Source organism: Vombatus ursinus, unplaced genomic scaffold, assembly GCF_900497805.2.
Source record: "Vombatus ursinus unplaced genomic scaffold, bare-nosed wombat genome assembly UNPS02014167.1, whole genome shotgun sequence".
Classification (NCBI taxonomy): domain Eukaryota; kingdom Metazoa; phylum Chordata; class Mammalia; order Diprotodontia; family Vombatidae; genus Vombatus; species Vombatus ursinus.
The window spans coordinates 933,814-957,982 of record NW_020953945.1 but is presented as its reverse complement, the minus strand read 5'-3'; the positions used below and the strand labels follow the sequence as shown (position 1 = coordinate 957,982).

Sequence of the window (24,169 nt, the reverse complement as noted above, 5' to 3'; positions counted from 1 at the left end):
AAGGAGAGAGAAAGACAGAGAGAGGGAGGGGGAGAGAGAGAGAGAAAAGGAGAGAGAGGGAGGGAGGGAGGGAGGGAAGGAGAGAGAAAGACAGAGAGAGAGGGAGGGGGAGAGAGAGAGAGAGAAAAGGAGAGAGGGAGGGAGGGAGAGAGAGAGAGAGAGACAGAGCAAAAAGAAGAGAAAGAGACAGAGAGGAAGACAGACAAAGAGAGCATGCAAGTGCTGAGTAGGACTGTTAGGTGCTCTGCACCTGCTGTCTCCAGTTTCTGCCTCACTGCTGCTACAGTCTCTCCTCAGTTTCCAGGACAGGTCCACCGTGATGACGACATCCTGTGAGTTTAAGAATTTTGGCCTTTTCATCCTTTGCTTCTGTTCTGCCCCTCCAGAGAAGAACGGTGGTAGCCACCTTTGTCCCTTGCACCCTCGCATGTTATATCATAAAAAGAGCATTGGCCCCGGGTAGGGTCAGAGGATGTGGGTGGGCGTCCTGGCCCTCCCTTGCTCCCTGTGTGACCTCAGACAGGCCACGTGCCATCCCTTGACCCCTGCCTCGATGACCTCTCCACCCTTATGCCCAGGGCCTGCTCTCCTTGCAGCCTGTCTTTAGCCAGCCTGAGGCGGGGCCTTCGGCCACCACTCTGCTCACCCATCACGAAACAAGCTCAGATTCCAAGTAGTTTCATGTGGCATTTTCCCCGCATCTTGCTTCCCTCACCTAAAAGCATGTTAATGAGGCAGAGCCCCCGCTGACTTCCTGAGATCTGGGGAGCAGAGAGCATCTGGTCCTTGGACAAGTTGGGTGGGAGGAGGCGCCACCTCCCCAGATTGTGTCCTGGAGCAGCGGGCCAGCCGCACCTGGTGGGGTTCGACAGCATATTTCAAATTTACGAGTATACATAGGATAAAAGTGATACCAAAGGGAGAAAACGAGAGTTTGAGCCAAAGCTGGTGAGAAATGAGGGGTTAGCATATTTATGTGAAATCTGGGATTTGTTACCAGAGAGCCGACAACCTTCAATCTGTATTTTTAATAACCGGTGCCTGTGAAAGTAGATTTTCCTGGGTGTGCGTGCAGCGATAAATTGCATCGCCATCCTGCCTCTAATACCCATCCATCCTTCTCTTCCTCTGCCAGCCTCCCAAGACAGACCTTCAACTGGGAGCAACTTTTTGCCTTTTGAATTAGAGCTAAATTAACCCTTGAAAACCCCCAGAATTGGGAAAGGAAACCCTGGCATCATCTTCTGGCATGTCATGATGAGTCTGTGGTTGGCGCGTTCTGGAATGTTGGCCCCCTTCCTAGTGCCCTGACAGAGCTTTGAGATTTTATCAGGGCTCTGATCATTTCATGAGTCTTCCCCTTATCAGGGAGTGGTGGCCCACTTTGGGGCCTTTCCATGGTGTGCTGTTTACCCATGAGCTCTGATTGCACACTTTTCTTCCCAAGACCCAGAGGAAGGCACTCAAGTCAACCAGCATTTATTAAGCACCTGCTGTGTGCCAGTCACTGTGAAGGGCTGGAAGTGCTAATATAAGCAGTAAGAAAGACAGTGCCTGGCCTCCAGGAGCTTCCATTCTAACGGGGAAGCCGAGAAGCTGAAAAGAAGTGGGCATTCCATGCAGGAGTTAAAGTCGAGAGGGTCAGGAGTGGGCCTGGAGGCATGAAGATGTGGCTGGCCTGGAGGTTCTGGGAGGAACAGAATAGCTAATCAGGGGACAGTTCCACAGGGGCAGGGTGAACTCCCAGGAGGGAGGTGGTGGCTGCCATGGCAAGGGAGAGAAAGTCCTGAGACTTGGGCACAGAGCCCAGAGAGACAGTGAGTAGGCTGGCTTTTGGTGGGAGCTGAGATTTGTAAGAAACTCAGAGACAGAGGGGCAGAGGAGCCCAAGGCAGCCAGTTTGAGCGAGGCGGGAGTGATTGCCTGACTTTGCGTTGTCTGTTACAGATGCTGTCTGATAAGGGCCTTTCAGTCCAGGCCCCCACCTCGCAGGGTTGCTGGTGAGCCAGGCTCAGCACAGGGCCCGGCCCAGCCCACAGAAGGAGCACTCTGTTGTGATGACTTTGTTCTCAGGGGTCCATTCTGGCTAATTCCATATGAGGGTTTAGGTGTGATTACTATATAATAGTCTAAGTGTTCCCTTACATGGTGCAAATTGGGAATCCTCATATTGGCTCTCTAGTCAGAATCCCTGTTAAAATCCTCAAGGGTTTTGGTTTGAGGAAGTGGGGTGACACAGTCTGTCAGAGACGCCCCAGAATCTTGAGAGTCTCATGCCTGGGCCCAGTGGTCCTCCGGCTGGAGTGTTAGAGTATGAAATCTGAACAGCCAGGCCTGTCACGTTTAGCCCAGCATCCTTTGAACTGGACTGACAACGACTGTTGTGAATTTCAGCCGGTACAGCCTTATATGTATTTTCTAGTCATTTTTATGTGAGATTCATTTGTCTTAATGTGAGATACATCTTCCTGTAAGGATATCTGTCATTGTTGAGTCCCCATCTGGGGTTTTCTTGGCAGAGACACTGGAGTGCTTTGCCATTTCCTTCTCCAGCTCATTTTACAGATGAGGAAACTGAGGTGAACAGGGTGAGGTGACTTGCCCAGGGTCACACAGCTAGTCAGTGTCCGAGGCTGGATTTGAACTCAGATAGATGAGTCTTCCAGACTCCAGATCTGTGGTGCTCTATCCACTATCCCACCTAGCTGCTTATTATGGTAATTAGTCAGAACTTATTACCACTCCCTGCCCCCTGTTTGTCAGTCTAAGGGGACCAGCAGAGCCACCCCATGGACATGGCCCTTTTTTGCTAGTAGTACCTTTAATGAAATGTATGCCTTTCCGAATCTAAGGATCGCAGACGTAAAAGCCACTTGCGATACAATGAATGATTTTCTATGTAAGATCATTTGGAAATGCACTTGACTAAATTGATGTCACCTGTCAGTAACTAAGTTTGTTTCCTGTTTTAAATGCAGGCTTATGTTGGAACACTCACTAACAGCAACAGTGTTAGAAAAATCTCTCCTCTCATCGTGCCCATACTGTTGGGTTATAAGGTCAGCTCTTAACGTGTTGTCTTAGAACTGCTTTGGGGCAGCTAGGTGGCGCAGTGGATAGAGCACTGGCTCTGAAGTCAGGAGGACCTGAGTTCAAATTCGACCTCAGATCAAACACTTGGCACTTACTAGCTGTGTGACCTTGGGCGAGTCACTTAACCCCAATTGCCTTAAAAAAAATTAAAAAAAAAAAGAACTGCTTAGTGTTTCACTAGGCATATTTGGTTTCAGCAGGATTCTGGTAATAGCTGCAAAGATCTCTTAGATTGTTTTATCGATAAGTTTCTTGAGGCTTTGCTATATGGGCTCTGTTGGTGATATGATAAGATTCTCTAGTGCTTAAGCCAGAGAAGTAGACCAAGATGGGAATCTTGCCAACCTCCGTGTGAAGAGTGAGCTTCATGCCCAGTTAGAATGGAAGATTGGCAAGTTTGCTTACAGGACAAGAGTAAGTTTCATGAAATTGACTTAGCTGTATTAAAGTCACATCTTAACTTTGTACCAAAGTTCTAACCTTATGGTACCCAACAATCTTCTGGAGGTTTGGAGTTGACTGTGCCTCCTAGTGCTTCCTCACTACAGCAAGCCTTTGACTTTATTAACAGAGGGGAGGGATATAGCCCTTTAGCTGACCCCCCCCATCCAGTGGTTTACTACTCTGCCTGCATTGGGGTGTAAGGGTGTTCAGGAGAACTAGTAGCTGTGGCATGAGAGCTGCTGAGCCCTTTTCATGGCTGCTTATTCACCTTTGGGGTCCACCTGGCATTCACCTCTTACCTGTGGCTCCAAGAAGCTGTAGCACGCACAGCCGCCACACCCTGGTGAACCGTCTCAGCAGACGGACTCAACCAGGTTGAAGGTGACTGACAGGCCACCAGCCCGTCCGTGAGCTGGGCGGTGTCTGCCCCAAGCATGTGGAGACTTTGCCCCGTGGAATGGGCCATGACGGCCGCTGAAGAAGGTGCTGTGGAGCGCTCAGAGCTCGGTCAGACCTCAAAGACACCGAGGTCACCCGCTGCGTTCCAGGCCATCACCAGCTACCAGTGGTCACTTGGAAATGGGTTCAGATTTCCAAGGGCATGAGGGGGCTTTGCCACCTCAGATTTCTCTTTCTCTGAGCAGAAAAAATACTTAGGCTAAAATCATCTGAATTAATAAACATTGTTTCTGGCGGAGGACAGGATTGCCCTTCCTCATGGATTTCTTTTTTGTAATTAAGTAATTTAGTTTTAGTTTTCAACATTCACTTCCATAAGCTTTTGTTTTAATTTTTTTCCCTCCCCCTCCCTAAGATGGCGTGCAATCTGATAAAGGCTCTAAATACACATTGTAATTAAACATTTTCACATTAGTCATGTTGTAAAGAAGAATTAGAACCAATGGGAGGAACCACGAGAAAGAAGAAACAAAAAGAGAAAGCAGATAGTCTGCTTCCATTTGCATTCAGACTCCACAGTTCTTTCTCTGGATGTGGACAGCATTTTCCATCACGACTCTTTTGGAGCCCGTGGATATCTAATGTAATTACAGGACCCGAGTTCCACTGATGCCAGACCAAGAATTCCCAGGAAGGAGGCATCCAGACTCCTGGGAGGATCCGGGCCCGGGGAGCCTGTTAGCTGCCCAGATGGCCCATTCTCCTTTGGGACAGCTCTGACTGCCATCCGGCCTCAGTTGGCATCTCTGCACGCTTCCCTTGCTGCTCCCAGCTCTGCCCCCGAGGGCCAAGCAGAGTCAGGCCAAGCTGCTTTCCATGTGACGTCCTTATACCTGAAGGCAGTTCTGGTGTTTTCTGAAGTCTGGTCTTCTGTGGGGCAGCCTTGCCCAATTCCTTCATCTGTTCCCCACGACCTGAACTCAAGGTCCATTCCCATCCCAGCTACCCCCACTAATCAATCTCCTTTGCCCACCTTCCTGCTTACCTCCCTGGGTTACCTCCTTCAATGGTGGCACCCAAAACCCAAGTCTCCAGATGTGGCCTAGTAAGGAAAGAGGAGAGGGGGAGGGACAGATCCCCTCCCAAACCCTGGACATTTAACCTCTTGGACAGGTTAACGTATCTTAATGTCATATTAGCTGTTTTAAGAACCTTGATGCATTGCTGACTCATTCAGCTCCAGGACCACTGAGACCCCCATGTCTTTTTCAGATGAACTTTTAGTTTGCCATAGTAGCCTCAAATGTCAGCTGGTGGCACAGTGCATAAAGCACTGGGACCTGGAGTCAGGAAGCCCTGAGTTAAAAGCCAGCCTTCATTTGCTAGCTGTTTGACCCTGGGCAAGTCACTTAATCCCTCTATGCCTCAGTTTCCTCATCTGCAAAATGAGAATGGTAACACCAACCTCCCAGGGTTGTTGGGAGGATCAAATGAGTTATTATTTGTAAAGTGCTTTGAAACCTGATAGCCTTATGTAAATGATAGTTTTAGATGAGAATAGGCAGATGAGGATGATGCTGATGTTTTTAACCCAAGTATAAGACTTTCAGTTTAATCATATTAAGTCAGAGCTAAGGCCTTTGGGGGGTCAGAGCTTGTTTTTCTTTCTCTGGGTACCCCAAGTGCCTGGCATGATGCCTTACACGTAGTCAGCATTTTGTAATGTTCAGGAATACATTTCGGCTTATTGGATTCATCTGAACTCTCATGCTGGTGAAGATCCTTCTGGGTCCTGACTCGGACATTCACTGCATTAGCAGTCCCTCAGGCCTTTGCATCATCCACAGATGTGATGCCAGAGTCAAAGATAATAACGTTAGTACAGGGCCAAGGTAGAGTGTGAAGGGATCACCTGTGGGACCTTGATTTCTTATTGATAAGGTAAACTGAGGTACAGAGAGAAGGGAAGAGAGAGAGAAAGAAAGGGGAGAGAAAGAAGGGGAGAGAGAAGGGATGAGAGAAAGAGGAGGGAGAAAAAAAAGAAAGGAGGGAGAGAGGAGAGAGAGAGAGAGAGAGAGAGAGAGAGAGAGACCCTGTTTTCCATAAGCCAGGAGTGGCACCTCCAGGACTGAGTCAGAAATATCCCTGTAGCCTAGCCTTAGAGCCAGAAGGGACGTCCTGCTTCCCACATTTTATAGTAGAGGCCTAGAGAGGGCAAAAGCTTTGCCTAAGGTCTCCTAGGTAATAAGTAGCTGGAATTCGAACCCAGGGCTTCAGACTCCAATCTCAGTGTTCTTACCATAGGACGGTGCTGTTTCTTCAAGTAAATGCCAGCCTGCAGTGGCCTTTGAGGGAGAATCAATGCTCCTCAAGAGGACAGGGCGTTAAATGATTAAGTTCTGAAAACCCATTCGTGTGCAGAGTGGGAGAGCCCAGCAGTCTTACCATAGGGATCGAGACAAAGGTTCGGGCTGTCCACAGGGGTGGGCAATGACCACCTTCTGTGTAAACACATTTGAGCGCCTCTGGTGTCTGTGGAGGTCTAAGATCCCAGTTGGTTTTCTGTCCATGAATGGTAACAGGATTCAATTGAGTCCAGCATGCATTTATTAAGCATCTGCTGTGCTCCATGCACTGCACGAGGCCACCTCCTGGCAGAGGCGCAGCATCAGGAGGCCAGCCTGAAAGCAAAGAGCTGGGTAAGGGGCCGTTGGCTAGAGAAGGAAAGCATTTCCCAGGAGACAGAGGGGCTGAGAAAGAGGGAGCATTGGGAGAGGCAGGCCTTGTCGTCGGAGAGTTCAAGGGCAGGAGACAAGGGGAAGGAACCAGACACTCTCACCGTGTCTTACTGGGCAGCATCTCTCAGCCAAGGACTGCCGGTGGTACAAGTCCAGCTGCTTTGCTGTGTCCTTGTGCGGGGGCGGGGAACTTTCTAATAGTAGGCCCTGGAAGGTGGAAGGGGGCACTGTTGTATTGTTAGCCTGGCAAGATGTTGCAAAATGATGGTTCCTGGGGAGACACAAATCCAAGCGAGACGGTCCCTGTCCCCGGAGCTGGAAGGGACCTCAGAGGTGAGGAAACTGAGGCCAGCCAGAGAGTGCAAGTGCCACTCTCAGAGTGGCAGGGCTGGCTCCCAATCTGGTCTTCTTTCTGGTACATACCGCTGACCTCGAGGATCTGTGACTGAATCAGTCTGAGTATTCCCTCCACCACCACTGATTGCAGCCCTTTCATGCCGTGACTAGACTTTCTCTTCCCTCCCTCCTTCTTCTCTTCCTCCCTCCCTTCCTTCCCTCCCTCCCTCTCTCCCTCCCTTCTTTCCTTCCTTCCTTCCTTGCTTCCCTCCCTCCCTTCCTTCCTTAGCAGGCATTTATTTAGCACTTTAAAGTCTGCAAAGCATTGAATGTTCATCAATCTCCCGAGAACCTCATAACAGCCCTATGAGGTAGGCACTCTATAGGTCCTCATTTTTCAGAGAAAACTGATGCTCAGGGAGGCTAAATGGCCTTCCATTTCCCATCTCCACGTCTTTGTACAGGCTGGCCTCCAGACCCTCCCATCCACCGCCTCATGGAATCCTTAGTTTCTTTTGAAGCTCAGTTTGAATGGCCAGTCCTGTATTCTGCCTCATTCCTCAACTTGCTTCTCGCCTCTTTCCAAGTCCGTGCCCCCAGTCCCCCAGCCCCAACTCTTCAACCTACGGCACGTATGGCACGTTCTCCGGTGCCCTGCATGGCCTGATTGTCACCCTCCTATTGGCGCAGTGACATTCCGGTACTCAACGGACTGGGGGCTGTGCTAGGCTCGCTCATAATGTGGTGATTAACCTTTTGGCTAATGACGATAACTCCCCTTCCTGTGGCAGGTCAAAGTTTGCACCCAACTCTGTAAAGAAATAAGGGTGAGCCCCGCTCTGGCCCTTTTACAGATGGAGAGGCTGAAGTTCAGAGGGAGCTCACTTTGTGCCAGACTGACTCACGGGGTGGGACTGCAGGAGGGCAGGCCCCGCTGGTGACACACGGTGGGTCAGTCAGTGGTCAGTGTTCCGCGTTGTCAAGCCGTCATTGAAGGCATGGGCCCATTTCTAGAAGTCAGTCAAGTAACATTTATTAAGCGCCTCCTGTGTGCCAAGCTCTGTGCCAAGTGCTAGAGATACACATACAGACGAGGTAAAACCGGTTTGGAAAATGCAGCTTGGCTTTTTGAAAAAGAATGAGAAAATTCCTGGAAAGAGTGATGCACCCCTTCCGGCCTGCCCTCAGCACTCCCCTTGCACCAGGCACACTGGCATGTTGGCCCTCTCAGTTTAGCCTGGTTTTCCACTGTTTGTATGGTTTTCTGTTTGGTGTGTGTGTTTGTATATTTCTGTGTGTATTTCTGTGTATATGTATGTATCTGTGTGTATACTTGTATGTGTATGTGTGTTTGTGTGTATTTGTGCATGTTTGTGTGCATGTACATGTATTTGTATGTGTTTGTATATGTGTATGTATTGTGTGTGTGTGTGTGTGTGTGTGTATGCGTGTGTGTGTGTGCGCGCGTGTATTGTCTCTCCAGCGTGGCTTTGTGGAGAGGCACCATGGCAGTTAGATGGGGCATGAGGCCCCACCAAGTCTGGCCCACACCTCTTGGGGAGCCCTTCTCCTACCTGCCTTTCGAGGGGTCCTCCGGCCTTGGCTGGGGGGGGCCCGAGGCATGAGGAGGCCTCAAGGCCCCAGGGCAGCCCAAACCATCAGGCCCCTAGAACTGCCTCAGTTGAGTGCCCCCTCATTGCTCTAGCCTCTGGGGCCTCGAAGGCTGACAAAGCTAATCCTCCCTCCCCGTGGCAGCCCCATGGGTCCTTGCAGCCACTAGCGTCTTGTTCCTTCTCTTTTTCAGGCTGGACGTCCCCAGCTCTTACACATGACAGTCTAGAACCCTTTCACCTCCTTAGCTAGCACCCCAACTTTTCAACGTCCTTCCCAAAATCCCCTTCCTGGAGCTCCGGCTGCGGCCTGACCAGGATGAAGTACCTCTCACATTTCACGTGGGTGATTACAGTAAGCTCCCCAGCAGCACCCAGCCCGGTGCCCGGCACATGGGCGCCCACAGGAGCCTAATGAATGCTGGCGGCTCGGCTTGGTGTATCATCTGTCCCTTGTAGCCCTGCTGGTGCCAGCCACAGGCTTGACACGCAGGCCACATCGGCCGACCCAGCCTGGGGAAGCTAGAAAGGGGCCCCTGAGCCTCGAAGGGCCTTGGCCGTGGCAGTGAGAGGGCAAATACTTGTCAGATTAGATTGAACTCTGAATCCTTTGTCACGAGTACACCCAGCAGTCGGTGTGGCTAGAGTAGAGGCCCTTGAGGGCAGGGGACCCCTAGGCTTTAGAGCTGGAGGGGGCCTTAGAGACCACTGAGTCCAACCCCACATTTCACAGAACAGGAAACTGAGGCCCAGAGAGTGAAGTGCCGCAGGTGGGCATCTGGGGGCAGGATTTGAACTTGTCTCCCTGACTCCAGTGTCCTTTACCACCATGCTGCTTCTCTCCATAGTGGGCACTTAGTAGGAGCTTTGTTATTTGTGCTGTTGAGCCACCGATCTTAAATCTGAGGATTTGGAGGAGTGATAGACCTCTTTTGGGAGGAAATCCTGCCCAGATAGATATGGGTACTTGGCAGTTATTGAAAGGCTGAAAAAGGAGCCGCTCCCAACAAAGCTGCATTTGTTTTGTGGCTAAGATAAGTGGGTCAGCAGGCATCCGTCCGCCTGACCGGAGGGGGGCATTTCCATGGCAACTCCCCGCTCTGGATCTAGGCACGTGATGAGAGGGCAGGGTCTTAAGGTCGGGCGCAGGGGGTTTGCTAGCAGACGAGTCCAAGGCCACGATCCCCAGTAAATAGCGGCCGCCTCGGCTCAGAATGGCAAAAACATTTATCCCCCCTTCCGTGTCTCTGCGGCAACAGGAAGCAGAGGATAGAGGCAGATTACCAGGTAATAGAGGCCTTAATTACTTGTCCCCTTCTCCGTGTTTCCTGGGAAACGGGGGGCTCGGTCAGGCGGTGCAGAGGGTCAGTGAGAGCCCTTCATTCGTCACCTCTTCCATGTGGAGAGGGGCTGGACCTGGGACTTCACTGATATGGGGAACTTCCAGTGCGGAAGCTCCCTCTGCCAATGTAGAAGGGCCACACCTGCTCAGCAGCTGGTGGGCTCATCGAGTGGCATTGAGAGGCCACGGAGTCGCCCACCCAGCCCGGCTGTGGCAGGAATAGAACTTGGACCCAGGACTTCAAGGCCAGCTCTCTATCCGCTTACCTGACTGCCTCCCTTAAGAATCTCACTTTAACATCTAAGCCACCAGGTGGGGCCATGGAGGATGGATTGAGAAGGAGAGAAAAAAAAAGCGGGGGTGGGGGGGGCACCAATTATCAGCCTGTTGGAATATTCTCGGAGGAGCCAGATGAGGCTGGTGGGCACCAACAGCAGAGAAGGGGACTATGGGAGGGATATCATGGAGTCTGAACGGACAGGACTCAGCATCGGCTTGGTTGAGGAGGAGTGACAAAGGCTAGCTCTGAGCTTGCCCTCCTGCATTCTTCCTGCTGAGCCAGGCTGGGGGTGGAGTCAGATGGCCTGGCTCTGAGCACTTGCCCACGCTGGGATGTCTGGAGTGAAAGGCATGAGCATTTCAGTCACCTTCTTTGCCTGGTTCTGAATCACTTTCCAGAATGTTTGGGCCAAGTCTCAGCTCCACCAACAATGCATGTGTGTGCCTCTCTTTCCACAGCCTCTCCAACATTAATCGTTCCCACCTTTTGTCATCTTCTCTAGTTTGTTAGACCTGAGTCATTTGGGCTTGGTCATTTAAAAAAAAAAAGTCTTGGTGCATTTCATTTTTACAAGGGTGATTTCTGGAAATACCTGCCCTTCCATGGGGGCAATAATGCCTATGGTTCTTACCCAACAAAGGATGAAATGAAATAATGCATATAAGATCATAGGTTTAGAGCTGAAAGGGACTCCATTTAGTCCAATGTATTTATTTTGCGGTTGAGTAAACTGAGGCCCGGAAGTTATATTTGTAGTAGGATGCAGGACCAGGATTCGCACCCAGGGCTCCTGTGACTCCAGATCCCATGCTGTCTCAGACATAAAGCACATTGTGGACAGAGCCAGGTGATGTCACTGCTCGTTTCCGCTGGCCCCCTCCATCTTTCCTGATGAGCCTGTCTTCAGAAGACCTCTGAGGTCACACTCCTTGTCTTCTCTTAGTGTATTCCCACTGCTCTCCGTACCTGCTGAGAGGCCTCTGCAGCCCCGGGCGTCGGCCTGGGCCGTTTGCCTGCTCTGTCACACCCTCAGCGTCCCTGGGCTTTGGGGCTTCATTTCTAGCCGCGGCCCACCGAGGCTACTCCTTTTCCAGTTTGGTCTGAGTCCTCCTCTCCTTCTCCCTCAAGCTTCATGAGAAAGCCACCGTGGCCAGGATGGCCAGGCTTCTCTTATCGGACCTGTACTGCCCAGGAGTTCATCAGTCAGTCAGTCAACAGACATAGATCAAGTGCCTTCTGTGTGCTAGGCTGTATCCTTGGCAGCAGGGATCCAAAGACGAAGGTGGGACAGCCCCTGCCCTCAGGGCGCTTACACTGTATGGAGGGAGAGACAGTGTGGGCCCTTAGAAGTGGATACATTGTATGTGTGCACATACAGACACACACACACACATACACACATAGACATGCAAACAGTCAGTAAATACAACGTAAAGGGGATGGCCCAGGAAAGGCCTCTGGGATCAAATCTAAAATCCTGTTTGATCTTTACAGCTCTTCATAAAAGGTGCCCCCAACCACCAGACTGTCCTTTAGGCCGTCTTCTGCCCAGTGCCCCAGCCTCCTGGCTGCTCCATGAACGAGCCCCTCCCTCTCTCAGCTCTGGACCTTCTCTCTGGCCGGCCTCTCCTCCTCTCTGGCCTCCCTGGCCTCCTTTGAGTCCCAATTCAAATCTCCCCTCCTACAGGAAGCCTTCCCAGTCCCTCTTAATCCCAGGGCCTTCCCTCTGTTCGTTCCTGTTTACCCGGTCTATGGCTTGCTTCACATATATTTGTTTGCAGGCTGTCTCCCCCATTGGATGGGAGGCTCCTTGATGGCAGGGACTGTCCCTGGCCTCTTTTTGTATCCACAGCGCTTAGCTTAGGGCCTGGCACATAGTAGGTGTGTTTAATAAATACTTCTTGATTTGACTAGACTCCTATGGAATGAAGGTAGCTTTGAGGGAAACTCAGGACTCCCAAGGGCTTTAGTAACTGCGGGATCCTGTGTCCCAGTGCAGGCAGGGAAGTGTCCTGATTCTGAGCCCAGACCCCTGGCTCTGCCTCCAGGCCCAGCAGATTGAAGCTAAGCCCTTTCAGGGGCTGGTTTGAATTTCACAGCAAACCAGCCCCTTCCAGGTGGATTACAGGATCAGGGATTAGAGTTGGGAGGAACCTTAGAGAACTAGGAGTCCAACCCCCCATCTTACAGGTGAGGAAACTGAGGCACACAGAGACAGGTGAAGCACCTTGCCAGAGTTCGTACAACTAGTAAGTGTCCAAGGCAAGATTTGAACCCAGATCTGCCTGGCTCCAAGACCCGCACTGTATTACCTTGTTCTGGTCCTACCCGGCTCTGCATCTCAGACCCAGTCCAGGATGGTGGCCACCACCTTGGAGTCACCTCTGAACCTCTGCCTCTTCTTCCATCTGCTTTCAAATCCAGGTACACACGGAGCCCTGTGAGTTTTGCTGAACAGCATCTCTCCTGTCATCCAGCCATCTCCTCCTCTCCCCTCCCCCAGCCTCCACCAGGGCTCAGACCTTGTCCCCTCTCACCTGGGCTACTGCAGTAGCTCTCAAACTGGTCTAGAAGAGCGAGTTGGGGATCTGCATTGGGGAACCCTAATCCCCCAAGCCTGGACTACCCTGACGTTTCATGCCTGGCACTGGCCCTTCCAGGGCTCATGCTTGCTGTTCTACTCCCAGACCTCTTCATGTTATCCTGGACAGCTGCTGGTCAGCCTGTCCCTGTCTCCCCTCTCCGCTCCTCTCTCCTTTCCCCTCTTCCCTCTCCCCCCTCTCTTCTCTCTGTCTCCCTCCCTTTTTCTTTCTCTCTCTCTCCTCCCCTTTCCCCTTTCCCTTTCTTTCTCTCTGTCTGTCTGTCTCTTCTCCCTTCCCTTTTCCCTCTCCCTCTCTCCCTTCCCTCCCTGTCTCTCTCTCCCTTCTCCCCTCTCCTCTCCTCCCCTCCCCTTTCCCCTCTCCCTTTCTTTCTCTCTGTCTCTTCTCCCTTCCCTTTTCCCTTCCACTTTCCTCTCTCTCTCTCTCTCTCTCTCTCTCTCTCTCTCTCTCTCTCTCTTTCTCTCCCTCTCTCCCTCCTCCCCTCTCCTCTCTCCTCCCCTTTCCCCTCCCCCCTCCCCTCCCTGTCTCTCTCTCTGTCCTCCCCTCCCCTTCCCCCTCCCGTCATTCCTGACCAGCCGTCACGCGCTCCTAGGTACTGAGGCCAGGTGTCGTTTTTGCAGATGCTGGAGAGCCAGACCATTCTGATTGCTGGTGCCCTGTTGCTGCTGCTCCTGGCCTGGAAATTCAGAAACTTCTTGGTTTTTTTCTGGCACGAACAAATCCTACCGTTCATCAAAGACTTCATGTCGGGCCTGAGCAAAGAGGAGCGAATCCTGGACTGGGTAAAGCAGCATGCGGTGGTGGGCGATCCCCAGAGCGTGTTGGACACCATCGACCAGTACTGTTACCAGAAGGAGTGGGCCATGAATGTAGGCGATGTCAAAGGTGAGCAGGCACTGGGGCGGGGCGGGTTGGACAGGCTGTTTAGTAAGCCTCTGCTGTACAGGTCCTGTCCCTGCCCTCCGAGAGCTTGCGTTCTCTTGGGAAGACAAGATGATCCAATGTAATTGGTGGGGGAAGGCCCCGGGGGTGGGGAGATCAACAACAAGCATTTATTAAACACCTACTGTATGTCAGGGAAGCCTTCGTGTAGCAGAATTTTGGAGAACACTAGGGTCTCTTAAGAGTCCGGAGCGGAGAGGGAGAGCTTCGCCATCCTTGGCCAGCAGGGTAACCAGGTCAAAGCAGAGGTGGGAGATGGAGCAGCAGGTCTGAGGAATTGTTAGGAGGCCAGTTGCTTTGGTTCTTTGTCTCTGGCTGGCTCAGTGAGCGGGAGGGGCTTTGTACCCTTTGCCCCCCCCAGGACCTGGAAGGCTCTCCCTCCCCGTCGTGGTGCCTGGCTTCTTCTCCGTCTCCATCCTCACCTCCCCTATGGAGGCTTCCCCGGGGCCATCTCCAGTCGTCCTGATCCATATCTCCCCGCTGGCTCCAGATGGCTCGGAGGAGGAGAGAGTAAGCCTGGGGACCTTGCACAGCCTTTCCTCACTTAAATCCAAGTAATGGTATCACCTCCCTGATGTCACAGCCCTCTTGGAGAATGAAGAGCAAACCACGGCCATGCACACCACCACACTCAGAGGCTCCCCCAGCAGCTCCAGTGATTGTGGATTCCTTTGGGCATCCTGTGGGTAGATTTGTCCAAGTGTGTGGTGTTAGCTCCCTGAAGGAAGGGCCTGTGGCCTTAGCACCTTGGACAGCGTCCGACAGGCCTAGTTGACACACTGAATGACCACATGTGGAATTGAGTTCTAAGGTAGTAAAGGGAATCATGGAGTTTTAACTTGGGAATGGACTTTAGAACCTAGAACAGAGCTTGTCAGAGCTGGGAAAGGCCTTAGAACAGGAGGTGTCAGAGCTGGGAGGGGCCTGAGAACAGGGGATGTCAGGACTGGGAGGGGCCTGAGGACAGGGGATGTCAGGGCTGGGAGGGGCCTGAGGACAGGGGATGTCAGGGCTGGGAGGTGCCTGAGGACAGGGGATGTCAGGGCTGGGAGGGGCCTCAGAACAAGGAATGTCAGAGCTGGGAAGGGCCTCAGGACAGGGGATGTCAGGGCTGGGAGGGGCCTGAGAAGTATCTTTATGAATAATAGTTGGCATTAATGTCACCTAGGAATGTTTGCAGAGCACTTTGTAGACCTAATTTCATCTGCTTTTAGCAGTAGCCCCATGAAATACTGCCAGTATTATCATGCCCATTTTCTAGATGAGGAAAATGAGGCTTGGCCACATGAGCTGCTGTGTGACAAATGGGGCCTCTAGCACAGATGTGACTGAGCCAAGATCACCAAGATTATAGGTAGGAGAGCTAGAATTTGAACCCAGGGCCTCTCACTCCAGTCTTCAGGCAGGTGTTTTTCCACTCCCTTGAGTTGGCCCAAGCTCTCCTCCAGTCTCCAAGTCAAGATGATCACAGTAGCAACAGGGCCCCTTTGTTCAACCACCTGCTGAGTTGGGAGCCCTGGGCCTTCTGCTGGGGAGGTGCAAAGTGCATATCAGGTGGGGCTTGCCTTCAGGGAGCTTACAGTCCTACCTGCCGAGCTAACATACTCTCTTCCATGCCCCTGTATCAGGCAGTTAGTTACACAGCCCTCAGCTCTCTGAGGCCTGGGCAAGGGGCTGCCAGTTGGGTTAGGTACCAAAGAATGGATAGGAATCCGGCCTGTGAAAAGAAGACGGTGAGGGTGTTTCAGGTGGAGGGAGCAGCTGAGTTAGGGCATGGATGTGGAAAAACATTGGTCTTCTCCCAGACCCCCAGACTTGGAAGGAACGTCAGGACCTGCCTCGTGTAGCCCAGGCCTGGACCCCCCTTTCCTTCACCCCCAGCAGGTGGTCCTCCTGCTTTTGCCCAAAGAGCTCCAAGGCCGGGGGGCTCACTACCCCTCTTTCCCCAGGAAGCCCAGGCAGGTTCTCCCCCCCACTCCAGCCTCTGCCCCGCGAGGCCACGGCTGACCCCTCCCCATGCACCCCGTGCACCCCATCCTCTTGCCTTCCTCTCAGGTCTGATCGTGGACAAGGTCATAGAGGAGGTCAAGCCCAAGATCCTGCTGGAGCTGGGAACATACTGCGGCTACTCCGCCGTGAGGATGGCCCGCCTGCTGCCCCCCGGCGGGCACCTCTTCTCCATCGAGTGCAATGAGAGCTTCGCGGCCATTGCCCAGCAGGTCATCGAGGTGGCCGGCCTGCAAGATAAGGTAGAGTCTCACCGCCAGAAGGGGAAGGGAAGGAGCCAGAGCCCCTGGCTGTGAGTCTTTGGCCAAGTCCTTCTCCCCTTTGGGCCTCAGTTTTCTCATCTGTGAAATGGGTGGGCTAGACTAAAGTGAGGATTTTTACCATGGGGTCTGCATTTGTTTCGTCAGGTACATTTCATGGACTCCTTAAACTTGGATCAAAAAAAAAAAAGTTCCATCTTTGTTTTCACAAACCTCTAACCAAAATTTAGCATTTCCTCTCATTATGCAAAAGCATTCTTCTGAGAAGGGGCCCAGAGGTTTCCCAGGCTGCCAGGGGGTCTGTGACTCAACCACAGGAAGAACGTCTGACCTGCGGTAACGGGAGTCCTTTGAGCCTTCGGTCCCTTGGGATGGGGGCGGCACCAAGGCCTCTGTCCTGGCGGCTCGGGATCCAGGGTCGTGCGTATCGCCAGGGGCTGGCAGAGAGAGGGCAGCCCCTCGGGAAGATGTGTTTTTCCTAATCTGTGGGGCCCTTTGTAAATCCATGAACCAGGACAGTTAGCGTGTTTCACTGGCAAGACACAAACCCACAGCTTTTGTTGTTATTCACTCATGTTTGATTCTTTGTGACCCCCTCTGGGGTTTTCTTGGCAGAAATACTGGAGTGGTTTGCCATTTCCTTCACCCGTGTGTCCCCATTTTACAGATGGGGAATTGAGACAAAAGGGGTTAAATGACTAGCCCAGGGTCACACAGCTAGGAAGTTTCTGAGACTGGATTTGAACTCAGGTCTTCCTGATTCTAGGTTCCGAACTCTCCACTGTACCACCAGCTTCTTCTTAGGATTTCAGAGTTACAAAGGATTTTAGAACATGGAACATCAGCACTGAAAGAGACCTCAGCAATCAGCTAGTCGATCCCTCTATTTTACATAGGAAGAAACCGAGGTCAGTCAACAGGCATTCGTTAAGCTCTGGCAAGGTGCCAGGCTAGGCACTGGAGATAGAAAGAGAGGTGAAAGATAGCCAGTCCCTGCCTCCAAGGAGCTCCCAGTCTCGCGGGAGAGACAACACGCAAAAAATTACGTACTGGTTTGGACTTTGTTTTATGTTTCGTGATGTCTCGAGGAGTTATTAGCTTCTACTTGTCCAGTTCTAATTTTTTAGGAATTATTGTCTTCATTGAGCTTTTGTACCTCCTTTTCCATTTGGCCAATTCGGATTTTTAAGGAGTCAGAAGTTTTGTACTCCTTTTTCCATTTGGCTAATTCTTTTTTTGAAGGCGTCATTTTCTTCAGTATTTTCTGTGCCTCTTTCTCCAAGCTGTTGTTTTTTCATCATTTTCTTCTTTTCCTCTCATTTCTTTACCTAATTTTCTTCTACTCTTATTGAATTTTTTTTCCTATTAAACATATTTTCACATTAATGATGTTGTAAGTAAGAATTAGAGCCAATAGGAGGAACCACCAGAAAGAGGAAACAAAACACAACAGAAGAAAAGAAATAGCAAATAGTATGCTTCGATCTGCATTCAAACTTCATAGTTCTTTCTTTGCATGCGGATAGCATTTTCCATCACAAGGCCTTTAGAGATGCCTTAGATCCTTGTATTGCTGAGAAGGGTTAAGTCTATCAATATTAGTCATCTCACAACGTGGCTGTTACTGTATACAACGTTCTCGTGGTTCTGCTCACCTCACTCAGCATCAGTCCATACAAGTCTTTCCAGGTTTTTCTGAAGTCTGCCTGTTCATTATTTCTTATAGCACAGTAGTATTTCATAACTCTTATTGAGTTTTGAAACTCATTTTTTAGCTCTTCCAGGAATTCTTGTTGGGCTTGTGTGTAATTCACATTTATCTGTGAGGCTTTATTTGTAGCTGTTTTGACTTCAGTGTCTTCTTCTGAATTATGTCTTGATCTTTCCCTGTCACCTTAGTAGTTTTTTAATGGTCAGGTTCTTTTTGTGTTGCTTGCCCATTTTTCCTTCCTATTTTTCTTATTTTGAACTTTATGTTAAAGGTGAGCTCTGTTCCCAGTGTGGGTAGGTGGCCAGGGTCAGAGAGTACTGCCCCCAGCTTCCAGCTTTTTTGAGCTGCTGTTTTCTGAGCTAGTTCTGGAGGTTGTGAAGTTTTGGGTGCTCCCAAGGCGATGTGATCTGAGGAGTGGTGTCATTCATCACTGGACTCCTAGTCTGTGTTCTGGTCCTAACCCTGGAAGGGCACCTGGTCCCTTGGAGTTGCAACTGATTCTGCTCCTCAGGGCCCCTGCTCCCTCTTGGCCTAAAGTGCTCCTCTCCACCTTGAGCTGTGACCCAGAGGTGGGTATAGGTAATGGAGTTGCCAGACAGCTTCCGGTCCTTACCGTCTCTGGCTTGTGAGCTCCCAAAGCTGCTGCTGCTTCTATCACCCCCGGGGCCCACCACTAGCATTTCATCCACCTGGGCTCTGGGCCAGCCTCCACCTCCATGTGCAAGATCTCTCCTCCCAACCTCCTGAGTTGTCTTGGATTGGAAAAAATGTCTCAGCCCGACTTTTTGTTGGCTCTGCCACTCCAGAATTCCATTTGAGGCATTATTTTAAAGTTGTTGGGAGGAGAATGTTGGGAAAACTCAGCTGAGTGCTTCTTCTACTCTGCCATCTTGGCTTCACCCACCCCAAAGTCTCCCCAGTCAAGCACTAAACAGAGTAAACTGGAGCTTATCAGGAGAGGGAAGGCTGGGAAAGGTGAAGAGACCGGCCCAAAGGCACACGGGTAGAGACCCTCTGACTCCAGTGCCAGTGTTCTCCCCAGGGCCCTAGCCCTCATCTCCTCCTCTCAGCAGAGTTCTGCCTCGTCCTTAGCAGAGCCCCTTTTCTCCTTTGGAGCTGGAGTCACTGTCTTCTCGTGAAAGGTCATCTCGGGAATGATAATGTGGCCTGTGATGTCTGGCCAGGAGCTCCCAGGCTCAAGTCCTGGCCCTGTTCTTAGCCGTCTTTGTGATCCTGAGCAAGACCCTGTCCCGGGCCTCGGCCTCCACCTCTGTAAAATGAGGGGGTTGGGCTCCTTTCCAGAGCGAGGACCCTCTGCTGTCTGCACCAAAGGACCAATAAATAATCAATACATCTGTATTTTCAGATTTCAATACTGAAAGGGCCCTCCCAGGAAATCATCCCCCAGCTGAAGAAGAAGTATGAAATCAACACAGTCGATATGGTCTTCCTGGACCACTGGAAGTCCTGCTATGTTCCAGACACCAAGCTCCTAGAGGTGAGTGCAAAAGATGGCCAGCGATCTGGCAGTTTGTCTGTTGTTGTTGTTGAGAAGGTCCAGTGACATAGTACGTAGAGTTCTTTGTGAATCACAGAGTGGGATAGACTTCTCTGTGATGGTAGTAACGAGGAAAGGGAGGAGGAAGAGGGGGAGGGAGAAAGAGGAGGCCCACTGTTCTTCCAGTTCATTTCCAGATCCCTCCTCTGCCAGGGCCTTCCCCACCTGAAAATGACCTATGCTTACTCTGAATGTACTTTGTATTTTCATCTGTGTATACAAGGTGTCCCTTTCAATTCAATGTGAGCTCTTAGACAATTTCATCTCTGTCTCGGTATCTCCAGCACTTGGCATAGACTTTGACTCTTGGAGGCATTGATCGATTGATTACTATTGGCAATGCATTGAGCGCCTAGAATTGCCAAAGGATTGATCAAGCTGCCTGAAAGTGCCGTAACATCTCCACTGCCTCTGCTGATCGCTGCGAGGCCTTAGACGAACTTCCACGCTCACGGTCTTTTCGCATACTGCAAACACAGATATAGACCCAAAGATGGCGTGAACCCCAAAGGATGTGACATCCACAGGGACAATTCTCCTCCACTTAAAATATTCCACAACACAATGATGTCAAGAACACTGGGCATGTAAAACGGGGCATCTTTCAGGGACGATTTGGGCCCACGGTGGTTCTGCCTCACCTAATCATCCTTCCCAAACACAGTCCAAATAATAACTTAACGTAGGTGGATGACACAGCTCCGCTGACCAACACATTAAGCAGCTCCTTCACTTCATAGAAGCTTTCTCCAATGATGTCAAAGTGTCGTTCGCACCCTCCGCGGATAAGATTACTTGTGTGCCTAAAGGACAGGTAGTGATTGTAGGCTTCGAGCCTGAATGAGGACGGCCCAATAATGACGGTGGCCGTGGCGATGATGGCAGCTCTTGCTTTGTGGTGCATTAAGGCTTGCAAAGTGCCTTCCTCCCATCAGTGCCTGCGGGACCCCCATCTCCCGGGATGAAGAAACTGAGCCTTAGAATAAGAGTGGTAACCGCAATCACAATAACAGCTCTTGTCTCTCTAGCATTGCAGGGCTTAGAAAGCCCTTTCCTCCACAGTGTTGGGAGACAGATCTTACCAATATTCTTTTCCTTCTTATTCAGAAGAAGTGAAATGAAAGGGCTTGGGCCTTGGGGCCCGATGGGGCAGTGGTGGCAGCGGCGGCCAGGCCAGAGCAACGCTGTGAACCCCCAAGCCTGAGCACCCCACTTGTGTGACCCCCACTCTCCCTGCTCTGTCAGCCCCCCACTCCCCAGCCAGCAGGGCTGTGTCCTGGGTGATCTCCCGATTGGTGGTGCTGGTATTTGGAATGCTGCAGCCTGCCTACGCCTCCTGTAAAGCTGTGAAGGGATGGATGATGTACTGGAGCGTCTCTGCCTTCTTCCTGACAGCAGAGACCTTCACAGGCATCTTCATTTCCTGGTTCCCTTTCTGTTATGAGATCAAGATGGCATTTGTGGTGTGGTTCCTCTCCCCTTATACCAAGGGTGCCAGCCTACTTTATAGGACGTTTCTCCATCCAGCCTCTTCCTACCAGGTAAAGGAGATCGACTCATACATTGTGCAGGCAAAGGATTGGAGCTATGAGACAGTGCTGAGCTTTGGGAAGCGAGGTCTTAACGTCGCTGCCACCGCCGCAGTGCAGGCGGCTGCCAAGGGTCAGGGTGCCCTCGCTGGTAGGCTTCGGATCTTCTCTGTGCGGGACCTGAGCGCCGTCCCTGACCGTCCTGCTCCATCCCGTCAGGATCCCCTCTACCCAGAGGACCAGGCTTTGCCCCGGAGGCCACCCATCAGGCACCATCCTGGGGGCCCAGGATAGTCGCAGTTCCCAGACAAAGGCCCACAGCCTTCTCCGTCCGAGGGAGAAGCCCCTGGGCACCTCACGCTCCCTGAAGTCTCCATCTCAGAAGAAGGCAGCCCCGTCAGACCTGGACAGCTACTACCAGCCTGTTCCCATTCTGCTGTGCCCACAGCGGCCCCGCCCCTTCTCCTCTGACCCTGCGGAGGGGAGGTGGGAGGAGAGGATGTTGGGTCTGTGGACCCTGGAAAAGGCAGAAATGCCCACTTTTGTGATGCTTTTCCTCTGTTTCCATGTGATCTCTCCTTGCCCCGATGCCCTCTCCCTCACTAACATCTTCTGCTCATCAGAATGCCTATGCTGGACTTGAGAGGGTCCTCGTCCCCTCAGCTGCCAGCCCGGACTGCTTGCTTGAGAACCCTGGCCTCAGCCCTGACTGGTTCCTCCTCCTGGCTGGGGTGAAGGGGGGTCACTTGTTCTTAGACCAAGTTGCTAAAGGTGTCACCGGTTGGCATTGCCCAGTTTCTGTGTTTTTGATATGCCAAAGCAATCCCTCCTTCATGCTTGGACCTGAGGTTTATTTTTTTTTTCTGGCATCGTCTTTCACCCCAACCCTTAATGGTTAGGAGGTAGGGGAGCCTTGATTCCCCTTCCCCAACTCTTTTACCCTCCATCCCAGGCCCAGCTTTGGTCATTCCATCCCCTTTCCCGTGTTACTTGACAGGCCTCTTCCGGGGGTCATATGTATGTGTGTATATGTTTGTATATGTGTATATGTGTGTTGGTTGATGCATGGCCAAGTTTGTAATGATTTTGATAAATAAATACATAGAATTTTCAAAAAAAAAAAAAGAAATGAAAGGGCTTGCTCAGCGGTGGGGAACGTGTGGCCCTCTAGGTCCTCAAGGATGGCCCTTTGACAGAATCCACACTTCACAGAACAAATCCCCTTCATGAAAGGATTTGTTCTATAAAACCCAGACCCAATCAAAAGGCCACACCAGAGGCCTTAAAGGCCACATGTGGCCTCGGGGCCACAGGCTTCCCACCCCTGGACTTGCTTGTGGTCGTAGGGTGAATAGCCTGGGTCAGGCCAGTGTGAGAAGGGCCAGAAGGGTATTGCCCCGGCCCCAGGCTCTTCAGAGGCTCTGTGAACACCCACAGGGGAGCACACCACAGTGGGGGGCAGGGGAGGAGCCATCAGCATCTCTGCTGAATTTAGCACACCGAAGAACCTTTGACTGGACCTTTTCTTTCTTTCTTTCTTTCTTACTTTTATTTTTTTTTTGCAAGGCAGTTGGGGTTAAGTGACTTGCCCAGGGTCACACAGCTAGTAAGTGTCAAGTGTCTGGTCTGAGACCGGATTTGAACTCAGGTCCTCCTGACTCCAGGGCCGGTGCTCTATCCACTGTGCCACCTAGCTGCCCCCTGGACCTTTTCTTTCAAAGAACAAACTTTTGAAAGGACCGCTGAAAGAGAAGTCTCTGTGGACGCAGTCCTTACCCGAGCCCACCTGGCCGGGTGACCTGAGCTGCTGCGTGGGCACAGGTGATGCTCGTGGCCCCTCTGATTCCCAGCTCGCTTTGATCGGGGCCTTCGGCCACTAGTATAGCTGGAAGGTGATCTTGACCGGGACCAAAAGGGCCTGTTGGGAAAAATTAAAGAAAACAAAACCAGCCGGACTTCTGGGTCTTTCCTACAAAGTTTGTACCTTGGACGTCCCCTCGAAAATGCTGACCCTGCGGGGCTGGCACAAAGCCTGCGGGACGTGGAGTCCCTCCGGGTCCCTGCTCCAAAGTCATGCTGGCCACGTGGAGGGGGCAGGGGGCAAGCCGAGGCAGCAAGCATCTATGAAGTGCCCTCTGCGTACCAGGCACTGAGCGGGGAATACACATCTGAGCCCAGACAGTGCCTGCCCTCAAGACGGTTCCGTTCTAATGGAGGAGGAGGGGAAGGAAGGGATTGCGTAGCTGTAGGGAGGCGCACAGAAGACAAAGTCTGTGAAGGGAATCAGGCAGGAGAGAGTTATGCCAAGATCTGTGTAAAGCAGCCAGGGGTCAAGTGCTCCGAGCGTTGGGCCTGGGTCAGGGAGACCAGTGTCAACCCTGGCCTCAGACACTTACTAGCTGTGAGACCCTGAGCAAGTCACTTTGCCACTGCCTGCCTCAGTTTCCTCATCTGTAAAAGGGGGATAATACTAGCCCCCGGCCTCCCAGAATTATTCTGAGGATCAGATGAGATAATATTTGTAAAGTGCTTTGTAAACTTCAAAGTCTTTGGAATTCTAACTATTAATAATTTGTTAAAAATCAGTGTGTGTGTGTGTATGTGTGTGTGTGAGTGTGTGTGCACGCGTGCGTGCGTGCGTGTGTGTGTGTGTGTGTGTGTGTGTGTGTGTGTGTGTGTAGGGGACAGAAAGTTGGCCGTAGGGAGGAAGAGTTATTATGGAAACAGCAGCTCCTGCAGGCCGGTCACCCTGACTCAGGCAGAGGGGGCCCCCGGGGAAGCAGTTCCCCGGGTGCTGGGTTTCAGCAGCCCTTCTGAGGGATAATTACAGTGCATCTGTATTTATAGAAAAACACATATAAGCAAATACAGCAATTCAATAGCTGGGAAGCTGATGGTTTTCTAAATACTTTATGTGGCAAACTGGTAATTATCTCGAGAACTATTAGTTCAATTCAAAGGAGGCTAAGTAATGACTGGGAAACGCCATATCCCAGGCTCCAGCTACTGCAACGCAGCCCCCCAGGTCCCGAGCTCCGCAGGGAGGCACCCACCCCCATCCCTAGAGTCTGAGCTCTGCAGCCCCCCCACCCCACCATCCTGAGCTTCATGGCCCCCCCAGTCCCTGGGTCTGAGCTCCGCAGCCCCCCGTACCCCACAGTCCTGAGCTCCATGACCCCCCCAGGTCCCAAGCTGCATAGTCCCCCTACCCCCTGCAATCTGTGCTCTGTAGCCCCCCCCACCTCTTGGGGTCTGAGCTCCGCAGCCCCCCACCCCATGGTCCTGAGCTCCGCAGCCCCCCACCCCATGGTCCTGAGCTCC

General features: G+C 51.7%; 1 protein-coding gene and 1 pseudogene across 1 annotated transcript in view; both read left to right on the top strand.

Annotated features, from left to right (window-relative positions):
- COMT (catechol-O-methyltransferase) overlaps positions 1–24,169 on the top strand; it is a 59,423-nt gene that overhangs the window by 29,621 nt on the left and 5,633 nt on the right. Inside the window, exons 2-4 of the mRNA XM_027859409.1 lie at positions 13,462–13,726; positions 15,839–16,032; positions 19,128–19,259. Coding sequence (XP_027715210.1) covers positions 13,462–13,726; positions 15,839–16,032; positions 19,128–19,259 — 591 coding nt within the window. The remainder of the gene's footprint in view (positions 1–13,461; positions 13,727–15,838; positions 16,033–19,127; positions 19,260–24,169) is intronic.
- On the top strand, positions 20,510–21,921 carry LOC114041120 (annotated as a pseudogene).